This window comes from Mycteria americana, chromosome 13, assembly GCF_035582795.1.
Source record: "Mycteria americana isolate JAX WOST 10 ecotype Jacksonville Zoo and Gardens chromosome 13, USCA_MyAme_1.0, whole genome shotgun sequence".
NCBI classification, from domain to species: Eukaryota; Metazoa; Chordata; class Aves; order Ciconiiformes; family Ciconiidae; genus Mycteria; species Mycteria americana.
Window position 1 is genome coordinate 7,409,860 of NC_134377.1, and position 23,849 is coordinate 7,433,708.

The 23,849-nt window shown below is 41.9% G+C and overlaps 1 protein-coding gene across 3 annotated transcripts in view; it reads right to left on the reverse strand.

Moving 5' to 3' along the window:
* The window catches only part of MED15 (mediator complex subunit 15), a 33,856-nt gene extending 10,628 nt beyond the window's left edge, over window positions 1-23,228 (reverse strand). The window contains exons 1-9 of one of the 3 annotated variants that reach the window (XM_075516638.1): window positions 22,622-23,228; window positions 15,853-15,940; window positions 14,592-14,643; window positions 14,095-14,124; window positions 12,283-12,498; window positions 11,438-11,703; window positions 10,272-10,658; window positions 9,000-9,089; window positions 3,941-4,060 (exon numbers count right to left, since the gene is read on the reverse strand). In XM_075516638.1, the coding sequence (XP_075372753.1) occupies window positions 3,941-4,060; window positions 9,000-9,089; window positions 10,272-10,658; window positions 11,438-11,703; window positions 12,283-12,498; window positions 14,095-14,124; window positions 14,592-14,643; window positions 15,853-15,940; window positions 22,622-22,689 (1,317 nt within the window). In that variant the 5' untranslated portion in view covers window positions 22,690-23,228. The remainder of the gene's footprint in view (window positions 1-3,940; window positions 4,061-8,999; window positions 9,090-10,271; window positions 10,659-11,437; window positions 11,704-12,282; window positions 12,499-14,094; window positions 14,125-14,591; window positions 14,644-15,852; window positions 15,941-22,621) is intronic. The other 2 variants (XM_075516637.1, XM_075516639.1) reach the window with 2 other exon arrangements.
* Between the last annotated feature and the right edge of the window lie 621 nt (window positions 23,229-23,849).

Consider the following 23,849-nt stretch of genomic DNA (forward strand, 5'->3'; position numbering starts at 1 on the left):
TGTGCACATAAGCATAGAATGAATTAGATCTTTTTTGCATTACCCCTTCTCACTGAAGTACATGCATAAGCAAACAGCTTTCCTTCTTGCAACAGGTTTGCTCTCTGCCAGCTTCATTTCAGAATACCAAAGGCTGATGCCTAATATTAAGCAAAATTGCGACATTTTCAAAAACATGCACTCAGAAGTATGCAATTCTGAATTTACTGCCTTACTTTTCTTTGAAAGTAGTTAATTGGCTACATAATGATTTCAGATGTCTTCCTATAGAACAGATCTAAAGATGCTTTCAGCTTTAGATTTCTACATTGTTTGCAGGATATGGATTAAGATTATAACAATTTAATGGAATTTCAACTTCTAGGGAATGCTCTTTCCAACTGACTCCCACTAAAAAGAAGGCTTAAAAAAACCCAAAACACCAAAAACACCCAACAAACCCAAAAGACAAAAACCCCTCCCTCTGGAGGTTTAACTCCATTAAACTCATTTAGCTCCTCATTTAACTCCAGAGTAAAGCCATGGTTACTGACCATTTGTATACCCTTCATCTTCAACATATATAAGGAAATGCAACTACGTATTTTTTCACTGCAGGATGAGAGTTTCTGCATCTACAAGCATATTCATGGACAGCTATTACAGCCCACTGAACATGAATTTACTTTGTGACTCTACAGTGACCTGATCATGACACCAAGCCCTAATTTTCTGAAGTCTTGCCCAAAAGATACTTAGGCTTGCAAGACAAAAGTTTGCACTTAATATCCACTAAATCAAAGCTATTCTTAGTGTTTAGAGCACACCATGCTGGAAGATAAACTCAGCTATGAGGCCTACCTCCAGTTTGCTGAGTCTCAGGCAAGGAACAGCACTTGGTAGATAAGGCTAGAGACAATTTTTCAGAAGCTCCCAGTAGCAAGACTGTACAATATGCAGAAGCTAACGGCAAGGAAAAGGAGACTCCAACAAGGAAGTGATGAGTAATAATGAGGAACAGTAGAAACACTTTTAGACTACAGGAAAACTCTAGAAAGCATTTACACTACTGTACTTACAGTTTCAATGTTAAGCCAGTAAGCACAGCCTTGCCTACTCTGTTGCAAACTGGGTTTAAAGTTCACCATTATGCTGCTTTATGTGACAAAATGGAAACTCCGCAGAGCTTCAAGTAAGTTCAGATACAGGTTTCCATATTCCCAGTCAAGCCAGTAACCCTTGCTTTATTTTAATATTAACTCAATTTTACTTTTTTTCCTATATTTTCAGTTTGCTGAAGATTTCTGTGCCAACAATTAATTAGAAGTTCATACTATTGCAGACTGCAATAAATTTGTAGACAGAACCTGAAGGTCTTGACACTAGAAATACAGGAGAATGATTGGTATTAGCGCATTAGCTATCTAATTGCTAAAGCAAAAGCTAAGTATTAGATTAGATTAAGCTTTTAAAATTTCAAGATCAGCAGGTTTGAGCCAATCCAAATATGGTATCTGAAACTTCTCTTAGCTGTTCAAAAAGTGCCACTAATATTGATTGTAGTTCATGTTTGGTAACTATTCAGGCACAAACAAACTTCAGCTAAGGAAAAAAAAAAAGTCAGTTCTAACTCTCTGACCAGGAGATTATGGAATTCAAAAGACCAGGAGATTGTGGAATACAATGCCATATCAGTACATATATTATTCTGATTGAAAAGACTGTAATAGCAAAAAAACCCCAACCAAACAAAAAACCCACTGCAGAATCAACTGAGCCTTGTGATAGAAAAGGACAGACTGACATTTGTGTCATATGGGATAAAAATAAATAGCCACACAGTATTGATATCACATCTGGTCCTTTTGCTGAAAGAGATTCTTCACTGCAATAACAAGATTCTTTTCTAAAGAGAGAAGACACTCTGAACTACCTATCACCAAGTTTAAAAGACTTTTGATACAGTAGTCAAGGAGATGACAGACTCTTAAATGAGTAATTAATAACCAGATATACACTACAGCCCTTTACTCCTATTGTGAAGAGCTGCAAGGGCTCTGACGACAAGGAAGTTAACATACCCAACACAGAATATTATTGAAGCATTTTACAAAATTAAGAGGCATAAATGACAACATTTCTAATTTCTAATCCACCTAGAACCTGAACAAAGTGTTTTGGCAGACAGCACTAGAGGTCCATGCTGATCCAGAGCTGTCAAGTACATGGCACGTCAGACTGGCTTTAAAAACATGCTTCCCACCACCATTAAACCATGACTCACTTATCCTACCACCCGCTTAGGAGCCAATTTTCACTCCAGTCATTGTTCATACAGTTCCTTTCTTCTTCTGCCTTCTTTAGTTGTTCAGTCTTCCGCATCATTTTCACAATCCTTAGCATGCTACTGAGAGCACTCCTTGATGACCAATTCACTTGGTGTCAGAAGTCAAAGCTCCTCAATAACCACAGACATGACAGCACTAAAAGATCAGCCTATGGCACTGAATGCCTAAACTATAGGTCTTTTGTTATGACTCAAATATTAAATATAAGCCAATCTAATACTTATCTATCAGAAGGCCTCATCATCAAACCAAATATTGTGAATACTTCATATGGGAGATGATTGTCTCAGTTTATATAGATTGCTACAGCAAATAAAGCTCAAAGTAAATTCTCCTTTGACACAACATCTATGTCTGGGTTTTATTTCAGTTAACATATAAACAATGACCTGGATTGAAATGACCATCCATCTTAAACCAGAAACAAGAGACATGTTTGCCTAGGTCTGCAGAATATTTCTGGTCGCTGTATCTACCTTAGCAAATTCCTGAGAAGAAAAGGCTGTGCCTACTAAACTTGATGCAGCAGCACTAGGAAGCAGAGTTTCAGACATTCCACAGCCCCAAGATAAGCTTGCAAAGGAAACAAAAATGCAGAGAGTGAAGAAACTTTCATTAACCCTATGAACAAAATGCAGCGGCATTAAGAACTAGAACTGCACGTGGTATTAAATTTGAAAATTAGTATCTAGAAGAACAAGACAGGAGGTTCATGAATAACAGACAGAAAAATGAAGTTGAATGCTATTCCACCATTATAATATGATACGTATTTAAACCAACATCAATCACACAGGGCTCAGCAAACTTCTGCAGAGCAGAGCCTTGTTTTGTGACTTACTGGTAAGAACTCAGTTCTATTTCATTCTAGTTCTCCCCATTCCTGCTCCCCCAAAATGACACATTTTGCTTGCAAAACATGACTGTGAGGTCTTTAGCAGATCTGGACCTGCACCAGGCAGATGCAGTACTCTAACCTCATGCATCCTCCAGCAACAGCTGGATAGGTACTGCCAGCCTGCCTACACAGGTTCTTCTCTGATGCAGGCACAAGTGGAATCCTTCTAGCAGTTCCTCCTACACCACCGTGAAAGAAGAGAACAGCTCTGCTTTTCTCAGTCCCTGATACCATGCCAAGAAGCTACTCAAACTGAAATGAGCCAAGTTTACTATTAATGGAAGAAGTACCTGTACAGAGCATGAACACATAAGTAAGGTCACAGACACGACTCAGCCAGTACACTGCAGTACTGACTTACAACTCTCATAAATGCACACTCGTGGAGTATGGACAAAGACTAAGCAGAAACCACAAAGTTCTAATTTGAGACTTGAATCAATTATGAACATGGAAACATTTTAAATGTTAAAATGAATACCTATGCCGCTTTAAAAATGTGTTATTTGATATCCCAAGCTCTCAGAAAACCTATTCTTTAAAATGAAAAAGAATCCATATAAAACCTAAACAGCCCAATACCCTGAGTGACACCAGCGAGTTAGTTGTTTGATGAAAAAGTGAACTACCCCTTGCTTGAAAGCAAGTGCTATACAATCACGTATTGAACGCTTTGCACAATTCCTGACACAATGTGCTTTGACTCAGTAAATACCTGTGGCATTTGCTGTCCGCCCAAAGGAATGGAGCTTGGCGGCGTAGCAGACACAGCGGTGGTAGGCGGGAACCGTGGTCTTATTTGCATCCCACCTCGGGCCATAGGTGCGGTGATCATCTTTGAGGACAGAGGGACAACAGACAAAAGTAATCGCAAAACAAGAAATGCAGTGCACTGGCAGGATGAGAAGCACATGCAACCTCCAGGAATTAGGGGGAGGGGCAGCATGAAGGGAAGGTTAGTGAGCTTTTCTCTAAAGGTTAACCTAACATGCTAGCTTATAAATCGAACTCCTTTTTATAGCCTTTCTATCCATTTTTAGAAAGCATCTAATGAATTCTAGGTATATTGAGAGAGCTGATATGTAGATTCAGATTCATGGGTCAAGGGTTGACTATGCTATCATTTGCATGAAGGGCTTTTCCTAAATTTTGCCTGACATGTTGAATTTCTAAATTCTTGGAAATAAGTACTCTAAGATTGTTGTTAAGAATGCTCCACATCAGAAGCTATATGATGCCATAGGTTTCTGATGTGCTTTCCCCCACTGTGGACTCAAAGGATTTAGCAGTATTTGCATATGCCACCCTTCATTATAAAAGAATTTGGCAAACAGTTCAACAGCAACTGTCAGTAGGAATGCTCCACAGTGAGCAAAATTTCAGACCAACCTAACCTATGACAGTATAACAATGCCAAAGACAACAATTCTTCCTCTTATAACCCACAGAATAAGTCAAATATATCCTTGTAATTGCCATCATTTTGACACATACCCATTCCTCTATTGCTAAGCTGTGCTAAAATATTCTGAGTCCACAATCTGCCTCAAGCTTATTCATGCACTATTTGATTCTCCAGATGTATAGACTGAGCACACCCTAAAGTACAATCATTTAGGACAAATGATGAAGGTTAGCTTTAGAATTTGTAGTTTAAAATAGTCTTAGGACTATGCTACTCTGCAGTATCTAGAAGTGCCTTTCAGAACCATCAGCCTGCATGAGCCACACAGATTTAATCAGATATATCTGTATAGCCATCTGTTACTTAAAATTTGATATTACACCATATATGCAGCAAATACAGCATATTTTTGAGGTAGTATTCAGGTAATTTTGGCAGATTCACCTACCAGTAAAAGAGCTTCTGTTTGGTACTTCAAAGATCTACAGTAAAGTTCTCTGGGCTACTTTTTTTTTCCAGTATACTGGAATTGCCAAGGAACCTACACAGGCCCTAACTAACCTAAGAGTTAATGAAGTCTCCGTTCAGTAAATGGTTTGGGGCATTCCTGCTTAGCGTTCTATGTAAATGGACTGAAGCAGCCAGCAACATGTCTCTAGAGAGTCAGAGAATGCATGTGCTTACAATTGTTAAAAATAAATAAAATTAAATACAACGTAGCAAGACTGAAAAAGGAAAGCAATAACTGATAAAGAAAGTAAGTGTCAAATTCAGCACAGCTGTTAGTTCACAACATCAGAGCAATGCAGTCCCTTTCCATCCAGGTAAAGAGGGATGGTCAGAGACAGGATTTCAAAAGGGAAACAAATGAGAGCGCTTCAGACATCACACACACATGCACATGTACACACACAGCATGCAACAGCCACCACAAGCAAACACAACAACCCAGCACTGGCACAAAGCACAGGTGGATGCTACAAAGTGCAGTGAAGAGCTACAGTATCAACATGAGAGCTGGTGAAGCAACACAACCCTAACAAAAAAAAAAAAAAAAAAAAAAAAAAAAAAAAACACACACACAAAAAAAAAAGGGAATTGCTAGAAAAAAACCAAAACATATCCTTCCAGGCACAATCACCCCATCTTAGACCCTCGTGAATGCACATGGATCTCTGGAGTGTGTGAAATCCCAGGGATGTTATGGTGACCCACATGTCCCATCTTGGTCCTGTTTCTCATGCCACACCACCAAAGTGTGAAGATTTAGATTACTTCCTCTGAGGTCAAGGAAATTAGAAGCATATTCACAGTTTAAGTGTCTGGCAAACCACAGAACACCAGCATGACAAACTCCGATTCAAAGGCTTTCAGCTGTTTGTTGTAATATGGTTGGTCAAACATTTATGCACATGCACACAATTTTGGTTTTGATTTTTTGTTTTTTGAAATGTGCGCTTTGGAAAGGAAGTGTATATATAAAATAACACCAATTCCACTCTCTTAACAAAAGTAATCTATTTTTCCCATTCTCCAGCTGATCTACATTTATGAAACCTGTGACCCTTTGACAAAGGAACCAGGAAAGGGGGGGTTCCAAAGGCTGCATCTGTTTTATGCAAAGCAATATATCCATGAAGGAGTTGTTCTTGTCAGTCTAAAAACACCAGACAACCAGAAGTGTTCAAGTACTTTTTAAAAAGATTTAAACTGAAGGCAAATCCTCCTCCATAAGTGAAACTGATTTATCTCAATTTACAGAATTAAGAATTTTACCTCATAAAAACAGAGAGCAAGCAGAGGAAGAGTCTCCCTCCACTGTAAGATATAAAACCCATTATTTGATAAAAATGAACTGGAATATAACAATTAGAATCCTGAACCTGTAATTTACTTTCATCTAAAATCCAAAGATTCAGAATTCTGTAAATACACAGCTTTTGATAAGCATATGTAACTACTGTGCCACTGGTCACTCCACTAAAGGCAGCTCTGCTTTTCAAAGAGCAACAGCCAATCTGTATTCTGAGCACCTGAAGGAGTTGCACCAGAACAGTGATTTAAACTTTATTAATACTTAACTCCAGTTGATTACGGATTTTCTCTTGGTGCTGCAAGTACTTGTGTAGCACTCTGTGGTCACTAGGACACTACTTTGTTTATTTATCAGCTTCATCTGCGAGTTACAGGCTCACAAGGACTAGACACCCAAGCAGGGTAACATTGACCTGCATGGTGTCTTTACGACTTCAGAGATGAAGTTCAAAACTCACATGGATCCATGTTTAAACCTGGGATTGCTTTTACTTTATGTAGGAAGGATGAACAGAAACTTTACGGAAAAGGAAAAATGCAGCCATATCAACCAAAATTCCCAGTTTGAAAGCCCCTAGAGACTAAGTTTAAATGTAACAAGCAAAGATTAGGATAGGGTTTGTTTATAACAAAAGCTGCCCTGCACCAAATGAAGAAATCAAGGCAGATTTATTAAAAATGCTGGCGCTAGTGAAAAATGTACTAAATACAAAGCAAAATCTACTCTTAAAAGAAACTTCTTATAAATTAAAGAAATACCATATACACTCTCAGCACCAAAGCTGCATTGTAATACTGTACATAGCCACAATCTTAAAACTAAATCTTATATACAGAAAATACTTACACAAGTACAAGAAACCCATTTAGTTATTGGACTTCACAGCATTAAGTGAATTTTAGTAGATTCATATTGCAATGACATGAACATAAACGGAGTAAAGACTGTATGTGGAATTTCTTAAACTCCATCTGTGATAGATAATGATCAATCCCTGAATTTACCACATGTCTGAATAAAGCTGCAATTCAAAACCCGCTGTCAACCATCTTATCACCTGAAACTTTTCAAATGCACCATGCTGTTAAGCCACTGGCATATGAATTCACTAAACGGGGCAAAAATTAAGTTGACTCTACATAAGCACAATCCATCTGCTTAGGAGTTGAAAAGAGCACCATTAAGTTAGTAAAAAGAAAAAAACCGTCAGAGTCTCCTTCCAGTCAGCCTAAGTCCCTGCAGCTCCCACCTGGAAATTATTTAAGAAACAAACAGAAGTTTCAATTCACATTTCAACTGTAGAAGGAGAATTCTGCATTGCTGCCAGTACTGTAACAACTGTACTTACCACTGCTCAGCTTTTACATCCTGTGTTTCGTTGACAAAACCAAAAGGACCAATACAGAAACAGAACTTAGCCACCAACAAGGACGTGGGCCACATGAGAGTTATGATGGTACAAGACACTATTCCTGATACAAGTCTGGGAGATGTATGTTGAAGAACCAATTGTTATCACAGTCCATGTAAAAAGCTTCCAAACGTCTTATTGAATCTATAATATTTCTTTGCGCTGAAGGGAAAATGGTGCATGCAGACATGGAATGTCTGGGTATACGAAAAGAACTCTGCCATTAATCCTAGTCAACCTCATTTCATCTGTCTGCCTCAGTCTCTTCATCTACAAAGTGGTGATAATTGTACTTACCCATGTCTGTAAAATGCCTCAATATGAAACACTACAGAGGTAAGCCACGAAAGACTATTTCATATTCTTGTGGAAAATGGGATGAGAGGTTCAGCTCAAGCCATTCCCAATTTTTTTCCCCATGTCTCCTTCATACCAGACACACATCAAGGAACAATCACTGGGGCTACAAGTGTATTGCAGGATAAGAAAACTGTGTTAGACAATAAGCTTTCACCCAGCACTTTTTTTTTTTTTAAAATGTAACTCTGCACTTGTGACACATGCCATTTTTTCTTCACAATTCACATCCAGAACAAGAGCAATCTATATCTACTGCCCATTTCACTCAGAAAAAGAATGAAAAATGAAAGGAATGAAAGGGGAGTGCAGAAAGATTTCATTGTCTATACTATTTTTTATGGTCAATACATGGAGATGGAAGGTAAATCACATGTGAGTAAAGATAGCAGGCAAAGATTCACAGTACAGAAATCAGTTTACACAATAAAGCAGTCACCTAAGGAAGTTTAACGAAATAAGAGGTGATACACTCCAGGTACCAACAGTCAGACTTGTAGCGTGACCACAGTAGGCCGTCTTACTGATGTGCATTCCTGTGTCAGTACAGGCAACAATCTTACCTACTTGGGACAGAGAGCATGCACAGAGAGGTTGTCAACGAAATCCTGCCTCTGACTCCAGGCAAAGGAGAAACAGCATAAAACCCCATATCCCCTTTATAAAGGGGATGACCAATGTCAGACCCCTCATCAGAAAGCCACCAGAAACCCATCTCCATGCTCATCTCTAGCATGCACTTGCTACAGGCCTATAACTAGTGATGCTGGCTCCTGGGCCCTTACCTGCCCTGAAGCTCCCATCTGAGCAGCTTGGGCCTGAGCTGCTTGTACTGCTGCCGCTGCCTGCTGCTGCTGGACCAGCTGAGCTCTTACCTTGAGTGTGAAAAGAATGAACAAAGTAAACATACATATCTAATTAGGGTACAACACTTCTGTTTCAACTATATTGACTATACTTATAAAAAAGGGTGTGGAGACAAGATCAGCCTCAAATACATACTCTTCCTAGAGTTTTTGAGCTTTCTTTATGAAAAGAAGTTCCCATGTTTCTAACATTTAGAACAGTCTTCCCATAGACTGTGCACCCAAGATTCGACAAATTCTTGCAACTTCTTCCCTGTACTATCAGGTCTTCCTATGACAATACCAGATACTTCAACTTTCTGGCAAATATAGTTAATCACATACATGTTGATTTCCCTCAAGCACACTGTATTAAGCACCTACCAATGACCAGCATTTCAAATGTTTATACACTCATTACAACTGACAGTGCGATATACATGACATCTAAGTACTCCTAGCTTAGCTGGTAGGAGCACAAAGTGGATGTAGCAACTCCCCCATGTGGGGTCAATAATTTCTCAAGTGTGGCTGACACTCCACTCCTCCCCAGCAAGGCCCAAAGAAAAGCAGGTCTTGGGATTACGTCTGAGCTTTTGCCCAACAGCACATATAGAGCCCATAAAAAACTGACTGTAATGCAACAGGTCAAAAAGCTGCACCATTAAGAGGATGACCCAGCGAGAGGTTCAACAGAGTAAAACTATTGTCTTGTCTACATTCTCTTCAAGGCACAGGAACTACCGGTACCTTAAACTTTGACCAAAACCTCTAAACATGGCAGCAGAAGCAAAGCCAGCATGCTAGAGAGCCAACACTGGCTCCAGTCACATGCACCAGGCACTTCAAAGCACTTGCTCATGTTCTAGAACAGCAAACATCATGAAGGTGATTTTTCTTTAACCAGAGTTTGTTTCTTTTTCTTTTTTTTACTTGACCATTCAAGAGTAAGACAAGAAATTACTTTTAAATATTAGCTGCATAAATGGTTTTCGCAGATTTCCAGAAGTCCTACTCTTAGACACAAAACTGTTCTCTACTGGCAGGCCCAGACATAAACCTTTAAACTCTCCATACTCATAACATGCTAACTACAAATCTCTTAATAAGCTATGTTTTTTCCTACTTCATTATTAGCAAAAGTCAAAGAATTTTTTTTATTTCTCTAGAGGATCATAATGAACCAATGATCAGCTGGTCACTAGCCCTTACCTGCATTGCTTTTAATTGCTGTGGCGTAAGAGTAACAGGCATAACCTGACTAGGAATTTGTCCTGAGATTGCCTGTGGCTGAGATACCATGGGCTGGGGTTGAGGCTGGGATTGTGGTGGAAGCTGAGACTGTTGTGCCTGAGCAACCTGCTGTTGTTGTTGCTGCTGTTGCTGCTGCTGTTGCTGTTGTTGCTGCTGCATCTGTTGCATCTGCTGTTGCATTACTTGTTGAGGTGGCTGCTGCTGTATCTGTTGTTGCGGTATTTGTTGCTGCTGTTGCTGCTGCTGCTGTTGCTGCTGCTGTTGTGCCTGCATAGCCTGTGCTGCCTGCAGCTGCTGCATTTGGGCAATTCGCTGTAGTTGCTGCTGCTGCTGTTGCTGCTGCATCTGAAAAGCAGGACAAGCCAGGATGCTAAAGCTTCCAGCAATGCCATAGCAGCCTTATTTTTACAGCATAAACCAAGAGCAAACAGAATCCTACGACATCAGGCTGAGGTTTTAAGTCCAAAGGGAAAGCTCAACCTGTTTATCCACTCACTCTTCATGTATCTCAACTCTACATGGCGCACATCCTGTGGTTTCAATACTACAAGCTTGTCTCGCTACTAAACAGTTTTCAAAAGCAAAGATTAAGTCCATCAGCTTCTCCTGTACAAATGGGCTCAGAAGCACTTCTTCAAATGTAACCAGCCTGCATCAGCACCACTATTTACCAAAAATTGCACAAGAACATGACATCTGAAGTTTCTTCTCCTGCTTTTGTGTGCCTCTGCACACATTTTTTAAAGTGGCAATGTGTAACTCACACAATGACAAAACAGCCACTACTTCTAGAGTAATACAAGTGCTTTTAGTTCTTTCCCACATCCCTGTTCTTGTCGCAATGAAAGACTATCCTGATGTTTATAAAGAGAAAGAGACAAAGGTTTTAATTCTCTATTGCTATGACAGAAGAAAGCAACCAAATGACTGTTAAGCCTTTCCTCTGGGATGTAATATATTGTTGCTAATTAACTTGCAAGTCTAAACTGAAGTCCTACCCCAAAGTGGAAACATGTTAATAACAGGCAGAGCTGATATTCAGTACTTCCATGCAAGCCAAGCCTCACTTGACAAGCAACTGAACACAGATCACCTCAATTGTCATTGTAATTGTTTGTCATCACCTGCTGTTGGTTTTGCTGCTGCTGCTGCATCTGCAGTTTCAGCATGTGCTGTTGCTGCTGCTGGACAGCTTGCAACTGCTGTTGCTGCTGCTGCTGCTGCTGGGCTGCTGCAGCTGCTGCTGCCTGCTGCTGCTGGACCTGAAACTGTTGTTGCATGGCTGACTGCTGGGCCTGGAATTGCTGCTGCTGCAAAGCCACCTGCTGCTGCTGGAATTGCTGCTGCTGCTGCTGTTGCTGCTGAGCTATCTGCTGAAGCTGAAGTTGGGCTAAAAAGAAGGTAGACTGTACTTAAAACATGAGACCCAAACAGTGCAAGAGACAGTTACACAGTATAACTCATAATAATTGAAGATAATCCCTAAAGTACATTAATGTTCTTCATTAGCTGTATATACTTTTGCTTCCTCAAATAGATGATGCACATTAACAGCAGAATTAATGACACTTCCTACTACCAACTTCTAATTCTCACTGCCTACATTGAGTCAGCAGCCTAGGTAAAGAATGTAAAAATGTGCAGGAGGAAATATGCACAGGGGTCACCAGCAGAAAGCACCATACCCATAGAAAACATAGGTGAGCTCTACAAAAACAATGTTCTGAAGTTGACATCTTGTAGGACGAAAGAAGCATTTGCTCATACAACAGCTAGACTGTTCCTCACTATACTATGGAAGACATTTATCCCATTAGGTGGCAGTATTTTAAATCAATTCTTCCTGCAGTTCACTGGGCTGATTTAGCCGGAAGTATGAAACCTCTTCAGCACCCTTTCCTTGTGGAAGAATTACATACTGAAAGGCTGACCTAACAATTTCAGTGGTCAAAGCAAACTGAACACTTACTCTGCTGAGTAGCTGTAGAGACACCAGGCATACCATGAGGGGCCATTCCTGAGGTTCCAGGAGGTTGCTGCTGCCCTGGGAGACTCATCTGTTGTCCCATTGGGCCAAGACCACTCATCCCAGTCATGGGTGCTCCTTGAGCTCGGGAAGCCATGCCCATTCCAGGCGCCCCTGCTGGGGGACCCCCAGTTAGATTCTGCAGGGCATTCATTGGATCTACAAAGAAAATAGTTACCAATATGCAACCAGCCATGCAATTGCCTCCCCAAAATCCTCTCTTCTCCATCACCCACTCTGATCTGTCAGCTTCAGACCATGACTAGATCCAATACCCTGAGAGTCTAATATTCACTGCTCTGCCTGCAAGACCACAAGAGGCTTCTGGTACGTCTTTGCCTCTCTGTAAATAGAGCGGAGACTATTTAAAGTGCTTGAGATTTGCAAAGTTCCAAATAGATTCTAAATGGATTAGAGAAAAGGAACTCATTAGCCACCTCTGAATTTATATACAAGTTCAAACAACCTGCCAACAAAAATCTATGAGGATATCCAGCTTGTCACCTCAAAAACCAAGAAGAAAGTCCCACTGTGGATCCAATTAGCCTCTTCCTCCTGAGGTCAACACAGAGAAGCAGTCCTCACACCAGAGGAAGTACTTTGCTATACAGTTCCCCCCAACACATCATGTTTATTATACAGTGGATAAGTTCAGTGCCTTTTAAGACAATTGTCATAATGTGAATCCTGGACACACAGAAAAGTTAAGTCAAAGGGAACGGCAATTTGTGCTGGTTTTGGCTGGGATAGAGTTAACTTTCTTTATAGTAGCTAGTATGGGGCTATGTTTTGGATTTGTGCTGAAAACAGTGTTGATAAGACAGAGATGTTTTACTTGTTGCTAAGTAGTGCTTATATACTAAATCAAGGACTTTTCAGCTTCCCATGGTTGGCCAGGTGCAGAAGTTGGGAGGGGACACAGCCGGGACAGCTGACCCCAACTGACCAAAGGGCTATTCCATATCATACGACATCATGCTCAGTATATAAAGCTGGGGAAGAAGGAGGAAGGGGAGGACGTTCAGAGTGATGGCGTTTGTCTTCCCAAGTAACCATTACGCGTGATGGAGCGTGATGAACCACAACACAATTCAAGAGGGCAAAACACAACATGGGGTGCAGAAGCAATATTAATGAGGTACAGAACATAACACCCCCTCTTTCTTAAGAATACTTATAATTTCCAACTCTCCAGGCTGGGTGTTAACCACAGACACTGCATATTTAGCCTACGGGGGGATAAAAATAGCGGATCATACTATGTTCTTAACATACACTGCTGTAAGAATTAGCACAGAGGCAGAAGACATGATCAGATCTAACCTCAGTCAAATGGCAGCGTGCGTACACCCCACAAACACAACGCTTGCTTCTGATGCAACACACTGAGGAACCCAAAGCTGGTAACAGGGAGAAACCCGGACTGCTCAGCAGGAGATTATTTTCAATCACTCTTGTTCTTTCAAGAATCTTACTGTTGTGAGCTAACAAAAGTACAAATAGGGAAACAAACAAGTCTCCTGTGTTACATCCAAAACACTGTCCAAGCCCGTCACCCTCCTCACTGAACAACTCCAAGACTACAATACTACCTTTCCTTTACTCCAACAGCATTTAATATTCCAGCTAGGGAATCCACAACCTTCTTATTCTTAGTACACCACAGCCCTGATTTCTAAGCTGTTCTGTTGTGGGGGAGAGGGGGTGGCACAGAAAAAGAAGGAAAGGGGAAAAAAAAAAAAAAAGTGCTCTTACCACTGACTGAGGCCTGAGATTTCTTATTGTCTGCAAAGGAAGAACAATTAATTGCCTTTGTTAATCTTGTCACACATAAATTTGGCCCTTCGGATATACTCTCTACAAGAAATATATTCACATAATAATTTAAAAAAATTTTAAAAATCACTGTCTACAGTAGTTCTAACAAAATACATTAACCTAAGCCAATTTGGTAACCAGAATGCTACATAAGCAATGGAAAGAAAGCAAAAATACAGGAAAAAATTAGGAAGGTGGAAAAGTAGTAAGTTTAGATAATTTCTCAAAGACTTTTCAACTATAGATGGATGTGTAAAAGAAACAGTATTTAAAAATTAAGCATGTACATTACAGAAAAATTTTTAAAGCAACTTGTGAAGAGTCATATGCAGAACCACACATACAAACCCTAAAATTTACATTTTTGGGGAGGATGGGATGAGCAAACCCATTACTGAGAAAACAAAACAACCCAAAACCAAACAATTACTTACGAATATCTCGAAAATGGATAATAAGTCTGGCCACAAGAGAAAGATATTCCTCCTAAAGGTGAAAAATCAGTATTTTAGCACAGGAAATAAAAACATTGCAATCATGACTCTCTGGTTCTTCAGTATTCTTCCTCAACATAATAGATTTTACTTTACAATGTCTGTGGCTTTCCAGAGCAGTTCACTTGCAAGGAACAGTCTGTTCATTAACTAAGTGAGAACATTTTTACTAATACATCATTGTGGTTGATGGTACAAGGTGACCAAGAAACCATAAAAATTCACTGGAAAGAACCTCCGTGACAGTCACACTAATAGGATCACAATATGTGAACATAATTATAAACCAATACATCCATTTTCCACTTCTTATCCGAATTCCTTTTTCTTAAGGATTGAACCTGCTTACATGATACACTGACATACTTTAGTCCTTGAATTATGTCACATTCATATTACAAGAACTTTTTTTAGGGTAAGTTAATATTACAAATACAAGGGAGTTAACAACTTCAAAGACTAACATATGATAGAAGTGTCAGAAGTGAAGAGACAAATATTCTTTGCAGCATTTTATTAGTGTGCTTCATGATGTGCAAGAGAAACTGCACAGGGCTGAGATAGCCTTCCTGCCCATGAAACTACCAACAGTGAGGATGCCATCAGCAGGCGTACATTTGTGACATCAGCATTATAGAACTTGTCTTGGTGAAAATTTTATCTCAAACATGGCTTGCTTGGAGACAGCAACAGTATCCAATTTCTCATAATACAGCTCCAGGAAAGAAGTTTACATTTTGGTAGAGTCTAGAATTGTACGTGATAACCAGACTTTCACAAAGACCACAGGACTTCCCTTGGTCTTACTCTTGACACAGCCTTTTCATTGATATCTTAGTCTCTCCTGACCACCAAACTGGTTATACGGAATGGTGCTACACTGTAGATAAAGGAAATTCTATGCAATTCACTACTCACAAGTCTTCGGATAATAATTAAGCATGGTCCCATATATGCATTAAATGCTGCAGCATCAGAAAAGCTGTCTTGGACTGAAGTCCAGTTTCATGCATGTATTGGATGCAAGACACCTCACTTCCCCTCAGGGTAAAAGAAGCACATATAAATCAAAAATTTTGCATAACTATGTACTCTAAGCAGAGACAGTTAACTAAGTGCATCGGGTTTGCTATTTCTGCAGATTGTTCCAAATTTCTTTTGACACCTCAGTAACTTCTGGAAACAAATAGAGATGCTTTACCCTTGTTTTGGCCTTCATAAACACATGACTCTCCATCTCTTTGCTGGATTTATTATGAGCAACACCAGCCTTCCTCATAGCGTCATCACTGAAAAAAGGAAAAAACAAGGCTGGGTATTAATTGAGGGCATCAGAAAATACTTCCTGTAGTTAGGAAGGTCTGTAAAACAGCTTCTTACCCCTCTCTCATTTATAGATAAAAAAAAAAACCCAACTAAAACCAAAAACAACAAAAAAACAACCACCACGTACATCACTTAAAATTGCCACCCTTTAAAATTTCTTCAAATAATGGAGGAAAAAAGCCAACTAAATTTCTAAAATTTCTAAAAGGCAACACAAATATTCTTTGCAGAAATTCAAGAACAACTGCTAAACAAGTCATTATTTTATCACCCAATGTATTATTTTGACAAAAAAACAGGACCTGTTTATTTGAGTAAAACTGAATGACAGGATTAATGTAATCCACGTTTGGCAAACAATGGGCTTGAGCCTGCCTAGCATCAGGCATTTCCAAAAGAATCCACTAAACATAAGGTGGAAGAATAAAAAAAAAAAAATTTTAAAAAAAAATTGCCTACAGGCATAGAGGTTTGACCAATGAGTGAGAATAACGAGTGGGAGCATTGATCAGGGGCAGAGAAGAGCAGAGGTGCAGCGATGTGCAGGGCAGGGAGGGGACAATCAACATGAAAGCAGCAGGTGAAGCAATAAGATGAAAAGAAGGCCCTATTGATGCAAAGTTGAGGGGAAGAAAAAGAACAGGTTGGGTAATAAAAAGCTTTCAATTCCCTTACTGTTCTTTCCCATTTACCACCCAGAATCATGGGGACTTGCTGTCCTTTCTCCATCACACCTCTAGTAAATTGGATCTAGATCTGCCCTCTGGATGCGACATCAAACGTGCAAGATGAAAAGGGAAAAGGGGGAAGGAAAAAAACCAACCCACCCACACAAAACCACACATTGCTAAGGACATGGGTGGAAAAGAAGGGGCATTCTCAGTACATCAAAAAGTAGCAAGCAATTCAACTGTGAAACATGCAACGAGATAAAAATGTCCTAAAACAAGGAGTTCAGTCAGGTGAACAGCCCTATTCAAATCCTCCAGGCATTCTCATTCCTGGAAACATTTCACTTCACTCAAAACCTGTTCTGTTTTAAAGCAGCCTAGCAGCTACAGTCTAAATTCCACAAACAAGTTATGAGGAAATACTTTCACCTTGCAATTAATATCTCAGCAACTTACTTCTCAGTAACTGTTGCTGCGTGAGCGGCTACTGTACACTAAATGCATCTCAGGGAGTGATCCCTGAAAGTTTCAGCCAGTCTGAAGGGGGACTACTGTTTTCTTCCCCCTGAATTTCTACCACCTCCATTGCAGCAGGAATGGTGCTTGCATGAGCAATAAACTGATTCAGCTTCCTGAATTAACTCTATAACACAGTCACAGAAGCGAGAAGAGCAGATGCTACAGCCTTAAAATGCAGGAGCTTAGGCTGCCACAACTCACACCCTTACCTTGCAAACTAGTAGCCTAGTAGCATACAGCTAACCTGCTGTAGCCTGCAAAGTAGAAGACAGTAGAACATACCTACCCACTGTGAGGCTCTCTCATGGTAACTTGTTCATGTGGTCTTGGCAGACACTAAAAAAGTGCTTTTTATACATGAAGGTTACTTAAATTGAAGCAGAATCAGAATATAATGCACAATAACTATTCCTCCATGTGCAAACAAGTCTTAAAGTGAGCTGCTCATAAAGGAGCTCTGCTGCAGAGGAAGAAACTATATCCAGTTATTTATTGACACCTCCCTTTTTTAATGCTTTCCCTTTCAGAAAGGCTACCTCTAAATCCACACTACTCTGAATCCTCCTTCACTTCCCAGTCCCACAGTACAATAACAATGCCTCTCATTTTGAGAGCACCAAGCACTAAGCAGGCAGAAAGACAAGAAAAAGATTATGCAGAAGCAAGTAAAGGAAGTAACACGTAGGTAGTACGAAGTGGCTGTGGTACAGACAGCGATCAATGTGGTATCAGGAACTTGGAAAAAAAAATCCATAGCAAAGAAGTTATCTACTTTTATGTGTATCTACCATTTCCTTTTGATGCTATACAACATGAAATACATGTTGTATATACAACATGAATGACTACGTCTGCATTACCAATAATGCCACTCCACACGCTCCATGTCATATCTGTTAGCATTCCAATAAAGGTTTAGACTAGGAGGAAGAGAAAAACACACAACTTGCTCTTTGTTCACTTATTCATCTGCCATCACTATAAAAATATTTACATTAGAAGACTGGGAAAGTCGCAAAGAAAAGCACCATAGCTTTAGCATAGAGTTAAGGATACCGAATAACATATCATATCCTTGCAGAACACCAAACTGAACAAAACTCTGAAAACTAGATGGCACCAGCCAATTCAACCTTCATCTGCCTCATAAGCACTTACTAAACGCATCATAAGATGCACAGTAAAACTCTGCCTTTGTCATTTCATGCAGAACACTCAAAGCTGCGGTTTCACGAAACGAAGCACTCAACACCAACACCAACTTCAGGAATTCCCCCTCCATTCCCAAGAAGCTTGCTTCCAGCCCAACAACGTGCAACCTCTCACTCAGGCCAGCTGGTCTAGTTGAGAAATCTTGCAAAACACGTTCTCCTTCAAAACTATACCAGCTCCCCTATCCAGTTCACACCGTGACTGCATGAATCAGCTGTTCCAATGAAATAAAAGGGCAACAAGTTCCAGGGCCACCACCACATTAAGCCATGGAACATCACCAAATGCTGCTACATGAAATAGACTATTTGATCACTGTAACACTCAGTTCAACAAACCTTTCTTGCTTAAAACAACAAGGGGGGGGGGGGGGGGGAAACGTGCTGGTAAGCCGTTAGCCACATCTATCCACACTACAAGGTTTAAAAACCTCGATGTAAACACCAACAAATACATTAAACTTCAATCACTTCATCTTGTGCACATGACACTGTCCCACACGTTTCTGTTAGTTACAGATCGGACATGACAAATTTCGTCAATAGCAGCCCTCACTGGAGGAATACCCACATAACAACACAGACCAGCAGAAGACCCAAAACAGGAATCACTCATATTACTTTATTCACATTTGCTGGACAGAATATATAAAGGCCTGAAGGACCTCGGTCCCCAGAACACTGCCTTCAGCTACAGAGGGGAAAGTAAAGGACAATCCAGGCTCCCTAAGGCCTTGTCCTAGCATTACCCTTCTTTCTAATTCTGCAGTGATAAAAAACCCTTCCTACTACACACAGAATCACCCCTTCATAGCTTCACAAGCATATCCTCCAGCAGAGGTGACTAGGTAAGAAGCCGCCCCTTCCAAGCTATGCCCGTACAACTGTCTGTGTGGCTGTGCCATCAGCAGTACTGAAGAACAACCAAGGTTAAAAATAATCACTTTTTCTGAGTTATTATTAACTTTGAGAAATTTCCCTATCAGGTTCACTGCATGGCAACCCAAACACTTGCAATGAAGAGATATTGTAGAGGCAGTAGCTTCTTCAGTTCACAGCTGTGTCAAAATAAGCATTTATAAAACATATCCCTCACTTTCTACAGTCCAGGAAGGGAGAAACACCTGCCGCCTTGGCCTTTTTTGCCTGAACTCTCATCAGACAACCTAGGCTGGGATATAAGATTGAGGCTGCTTTATGAACTGGTTTTGTGAAGTGTTTCATAGAGAGCAGCAACGCAGGTAATCTTCCTTTTTTTTTTTCCCTCCCTCACTCTAAAAAACTTGAGCTGATCCACTAATCTGCCTGCTTGTTCCTCAGTCTCCACCTCTACCTCCTTTCACACGCTCTCCACCATCTCATCCTTATTTCTGTTCACGCATGTTGTTCCTTCTCATCTAGCTGAATCATTAGCTAAATCTTAACTGAGAACATACATATCAAAACTTCAAGCAAAAAACTGAACACAAAATTAATGGACCATTGCACAACTTAAGTTACATCCCTTTTCTATGCTCAACACTATTCCCTTCTAACATAGCCTAGAAGTAGCTCGGGGCAGGAACTGTACACAGCTGCGCACTAAGTTTACCACCACACAACCCAGTTCAGATTTGTCCTTCAGGCAATACCAACATTTAAAAACATATTAAGGAAAGGTCTTTAGAAAGGAGACTCCCAAGGCACCAGTATGTGCCTGCTCCCTGTAAGGGCCAGAATAAAGGGGTGCCCTGCAAGCACAAGTATATATTCACACTCCTACATCATTGAACAACCTGGGAGAAGCCAAAGCTGATCCCTGGCCTCAGTCATCTGAGCTCAGGCTTTCCTGGATCCACAACAGTATGAAAGCCCTGCTTGGGCCTGCAGTCACACAAGAACCTAATACTGAAAGGGGCTTCTTAGGTTATCAAATACAGTATTCTCTCAAATGATGATAACCAAATCATATACATTAACCACTGACACATCCACTAGGATACCTATTCCACACAGCATCCCTGAAATGTTCATCCACATAATGTCACTTTTTAAAAAAAAAAAAAAAATCAAAACCAAACAAAAAACCCCCAGAACTTAAATTCAGTGTTGTAAAGGAAACCCAAGTGTGAAATAGCAACAAATTAAGACTTCTGTATCCAGAAGCTATAACAAGGCACTCAAAATGAGTTATGTGAATGGTTCCATATATTTAAGTTAACTTTTAAGAGCAAGTGTTAACATTCATCTTGACAAATAAATATCACTTGTTGTTTGCAGGATGAACTGGAAGATATACGTACATATAAGACACTGTATTTTCGTAACTGTTAGGAACAACCTTCCCACAAATTAAGAAAACTTTCAGATGATTCACCAGATACTTATTTTAATTACCTCCCTCCTCCATCTACTACATAAGCCTCACTAATGGCAGAACTGGAAGCTTACGAAAAGAAATAGGAACTTGTTGCATACAGAGCTTAAGTCTTTTTAGCCAATATATTGCTTCTATTTCTCATTCAACAAACCTATCTATTATAAACTCTACTTCTGGCTAGTTTCACTTTATTCCAAGTACCAACATGAAATCAAGCCAAATTGTTTTCAGATATCTAGCACATCTTAATCACTTAAAAAAAAAAATCCACTGCAGTCATTGTACGCTTACCCCAGTAACAAGTTTGTTTGCTTTTTAAACAAGATAGTGAATACAAACATATGATGTATACTGGATGGAGCACAAGGAAGAAACACCACTTACAGATACAATATTTAAAATAAAAAAAAAAGACCGTGTCAATACATCTATAACAAAAAGCACACAGATCATATACAGACATCTGCGCACATACATAAAAGACAAAGAAACATTTTATTTCTACTTTTTCACAACAAGAATTAAAAGTTTAAGATTACTGTCGTTTCTTCATATGGCATTAACCTTAAATATTTTATTGGTCAGTAATAGTCATTTTTTTAATCTCTTCCTGTATGCTTCCATTGAAACATTTATCAGCATTGTTTTCTACTGAGAGAAAGAACAGTTACAGTTTGCAGGGCAAACATAAAAACAAGGGTTTATTGCGTTAAGATTTGTATCTGCTTACTCATATTTATTTCCTCAAAGTTACACAGCATTCGAGGGCACTTTTGTTTGCTTGCTTTGATGAAGGAGTAGAAGAGAAGAAAAAGCAAGGGATTAATCTCACGAGATTAATGACTTTGCAGAAAGTTTAGAAAGTAAAACATCAGTTTTGAGCACCAAGAAAGTTTGCACAGCTTTGACAGACACACATTATCGTGTTTCTTTAGTGAATACCGTAACAGTTTAATTCTGAAACAGCACCTTAAGTAAAGCCCACAGCTAGGCAGTAAAACCACATGCAGTCGAACAGCATATTGTTTTCATATCACAAAAAAAAAAGACAGTCTATTTTTAAATATTGGTTTTCATAAGGTAAGATCAAGCTTTTCAAGCATACATAAATAAGTATTTCAACATTACTTTAGAAGCAGTGAACACCGCTTTCACTTCTGTAATAACCACCTTTCACAGAGTAAAAGAGCCTTCCACAAAATAAAAAAAGCATGTAGAGCAGCAAAGTAATTCAAGTAAAGTGATTGTTTCACAAAGGACAACTGAAAAGGCAACAAGCTGATTTTTATTTTTTTTTAACAGCCTTTTAGGCATCAGACAGATACCAATTATGATGCTTACTCTAGAAGTGAGAAAGCAAATCCCTGTCCAAAATAACCAAAAACATTAAGTCCCCGATATTTTTATTTCATTTTTGCCCTACAAAAGTCAGATGCAAGATAGAAACAGTGGTTTTCGTAGGACAGAATATGTCAAATTTGGCAACACTACGGACACTGCCAAAATCGAAGTCCTAAAGCAGACGCTGTCAAGCGGGACAGGAAGCCGGTATTCCTGGGGAAAAGGAAAGTGAAAGGGAAGGAGGATCGGAGAAATGAAGTCAAAGGACAGGCCTGCCTACCCGCCGCACAGGCTCTGAGCAAATCCTGGTAACGAGGCCCCCTCACAGGGGGACGGCGAAAGGGCCCGGGGGAGAAGACACACCGGGGACCACGGACGAACCCGAGCAGCAAGGGGAGGACCGGGAAGGACTCGCAGAGGAGCGAAGACGGGTGGGACACAGCCACCCGGCGCGGGCGGCCCCGGGAGCCGCTGAAGCCCCGCTGGCAGCAGCCGAGGCCCGCCTGCGGCCTACTCAGCGGTGAGACCGCGGCCCGCACTCACATCTGGCTGACGAGCTTCTGCCGGAAGTTGGTGCTGCGCCAGTCGGTCTCAGGCCCGGTCACGTCCATCCCTGCCACCACCGCGAGCGCCGCTGCGTCCCGCCGCTACCGCCCCGCCGCCGCGCTCCCCGCCGTCGCTCCGCCACACGCCAACGCGGAAGTGGCGCGCATCCACTTCCGGCGCGCTGAAGGCTTGAGGGAAATGAAGTCCCGGCGCGAGCTCTCGCGAGAGCATCCGGCTCGGCGCGGGGCTCGCTGGGAAATGTAGTCCCGCCGCAGGAAGACTACCTGCGGTAGCGACCCGGGCGCCGACACCGAGGGGGTGCGGCCGCCCGCAGCCGCAGGTCCCGCTGCGGGGGTGACAGGCCCGGCGCACGACCGGGCATAGCCGCGCCCAGGAACCCCGCAGCGCCGCCGGCAGCCGGGGCTCCTCGGGCTGGCGGGTGCCCGGGTGACGCTGGGGGCTCTCGCCCCCGCCGCTCGCCCCGGTTCCGGCCGCGGCCGCCCCTCCCTCGCCGGGCGGGCGCGTCACGCGCGGTCGCCGTGGTTTCCGGGTCGCACATGAAGGCGGAAGCCCCTGGCGGAGGCCGCCGCTCTCGGTAGGTGGCTGGGGCGGCGGCGGGGGGGCGGAGAGGGAGCGTAGGCCCCCGGCTGGGCCGCCCGGTGCTCCCGCGGAGGCGGCGCCCCCCAGCCGGCCCCGGCAGCAGCCTTACCCATTCCCTCGGGGGGGCCGAGTGAGCCCCGGGGCCGCGTCCGGAAGCCTATCCCGGCTCGGCCCCCCGGGACGAGCCCCGAGCGGGTGAGGCGGTGTCCCGCTCCCCCCTGCTCGCCGCAGCGATGCCCAGTGGCGGGGACGTGGGGGCACGGGCGAGGGCCCGCCCGGTGCAACGGCCAGAGCGGGGGCGGGGGTCAGCGCGGCAGGCACCGGAGCAGGGTCTGCCGGCCCCGCTGCCAGCTGCACGGCCGCTCTGGTCCCAGCGAGGCCAAGGCCGCCCCTTGCCAAGGCCCTGCCGCCCACACGAAGCACCGAGGCCACCCCAGCCAGGCCACGGCCCTACTGCCTGCGTGAAGGCCCTGAGGATGCCCCGGCGAGGTCGAGGCCAAGACCCACGTCCCTGCGCAAAGCTGCCTAGGCTGCCCGCATAGGAGGTGGGATGAGCAAGTGGGAGGATATGGGGCGTCAGGACCTGCAAAGGCATTTTCAACAGGGGAAGAGAAAGCAGAACCAG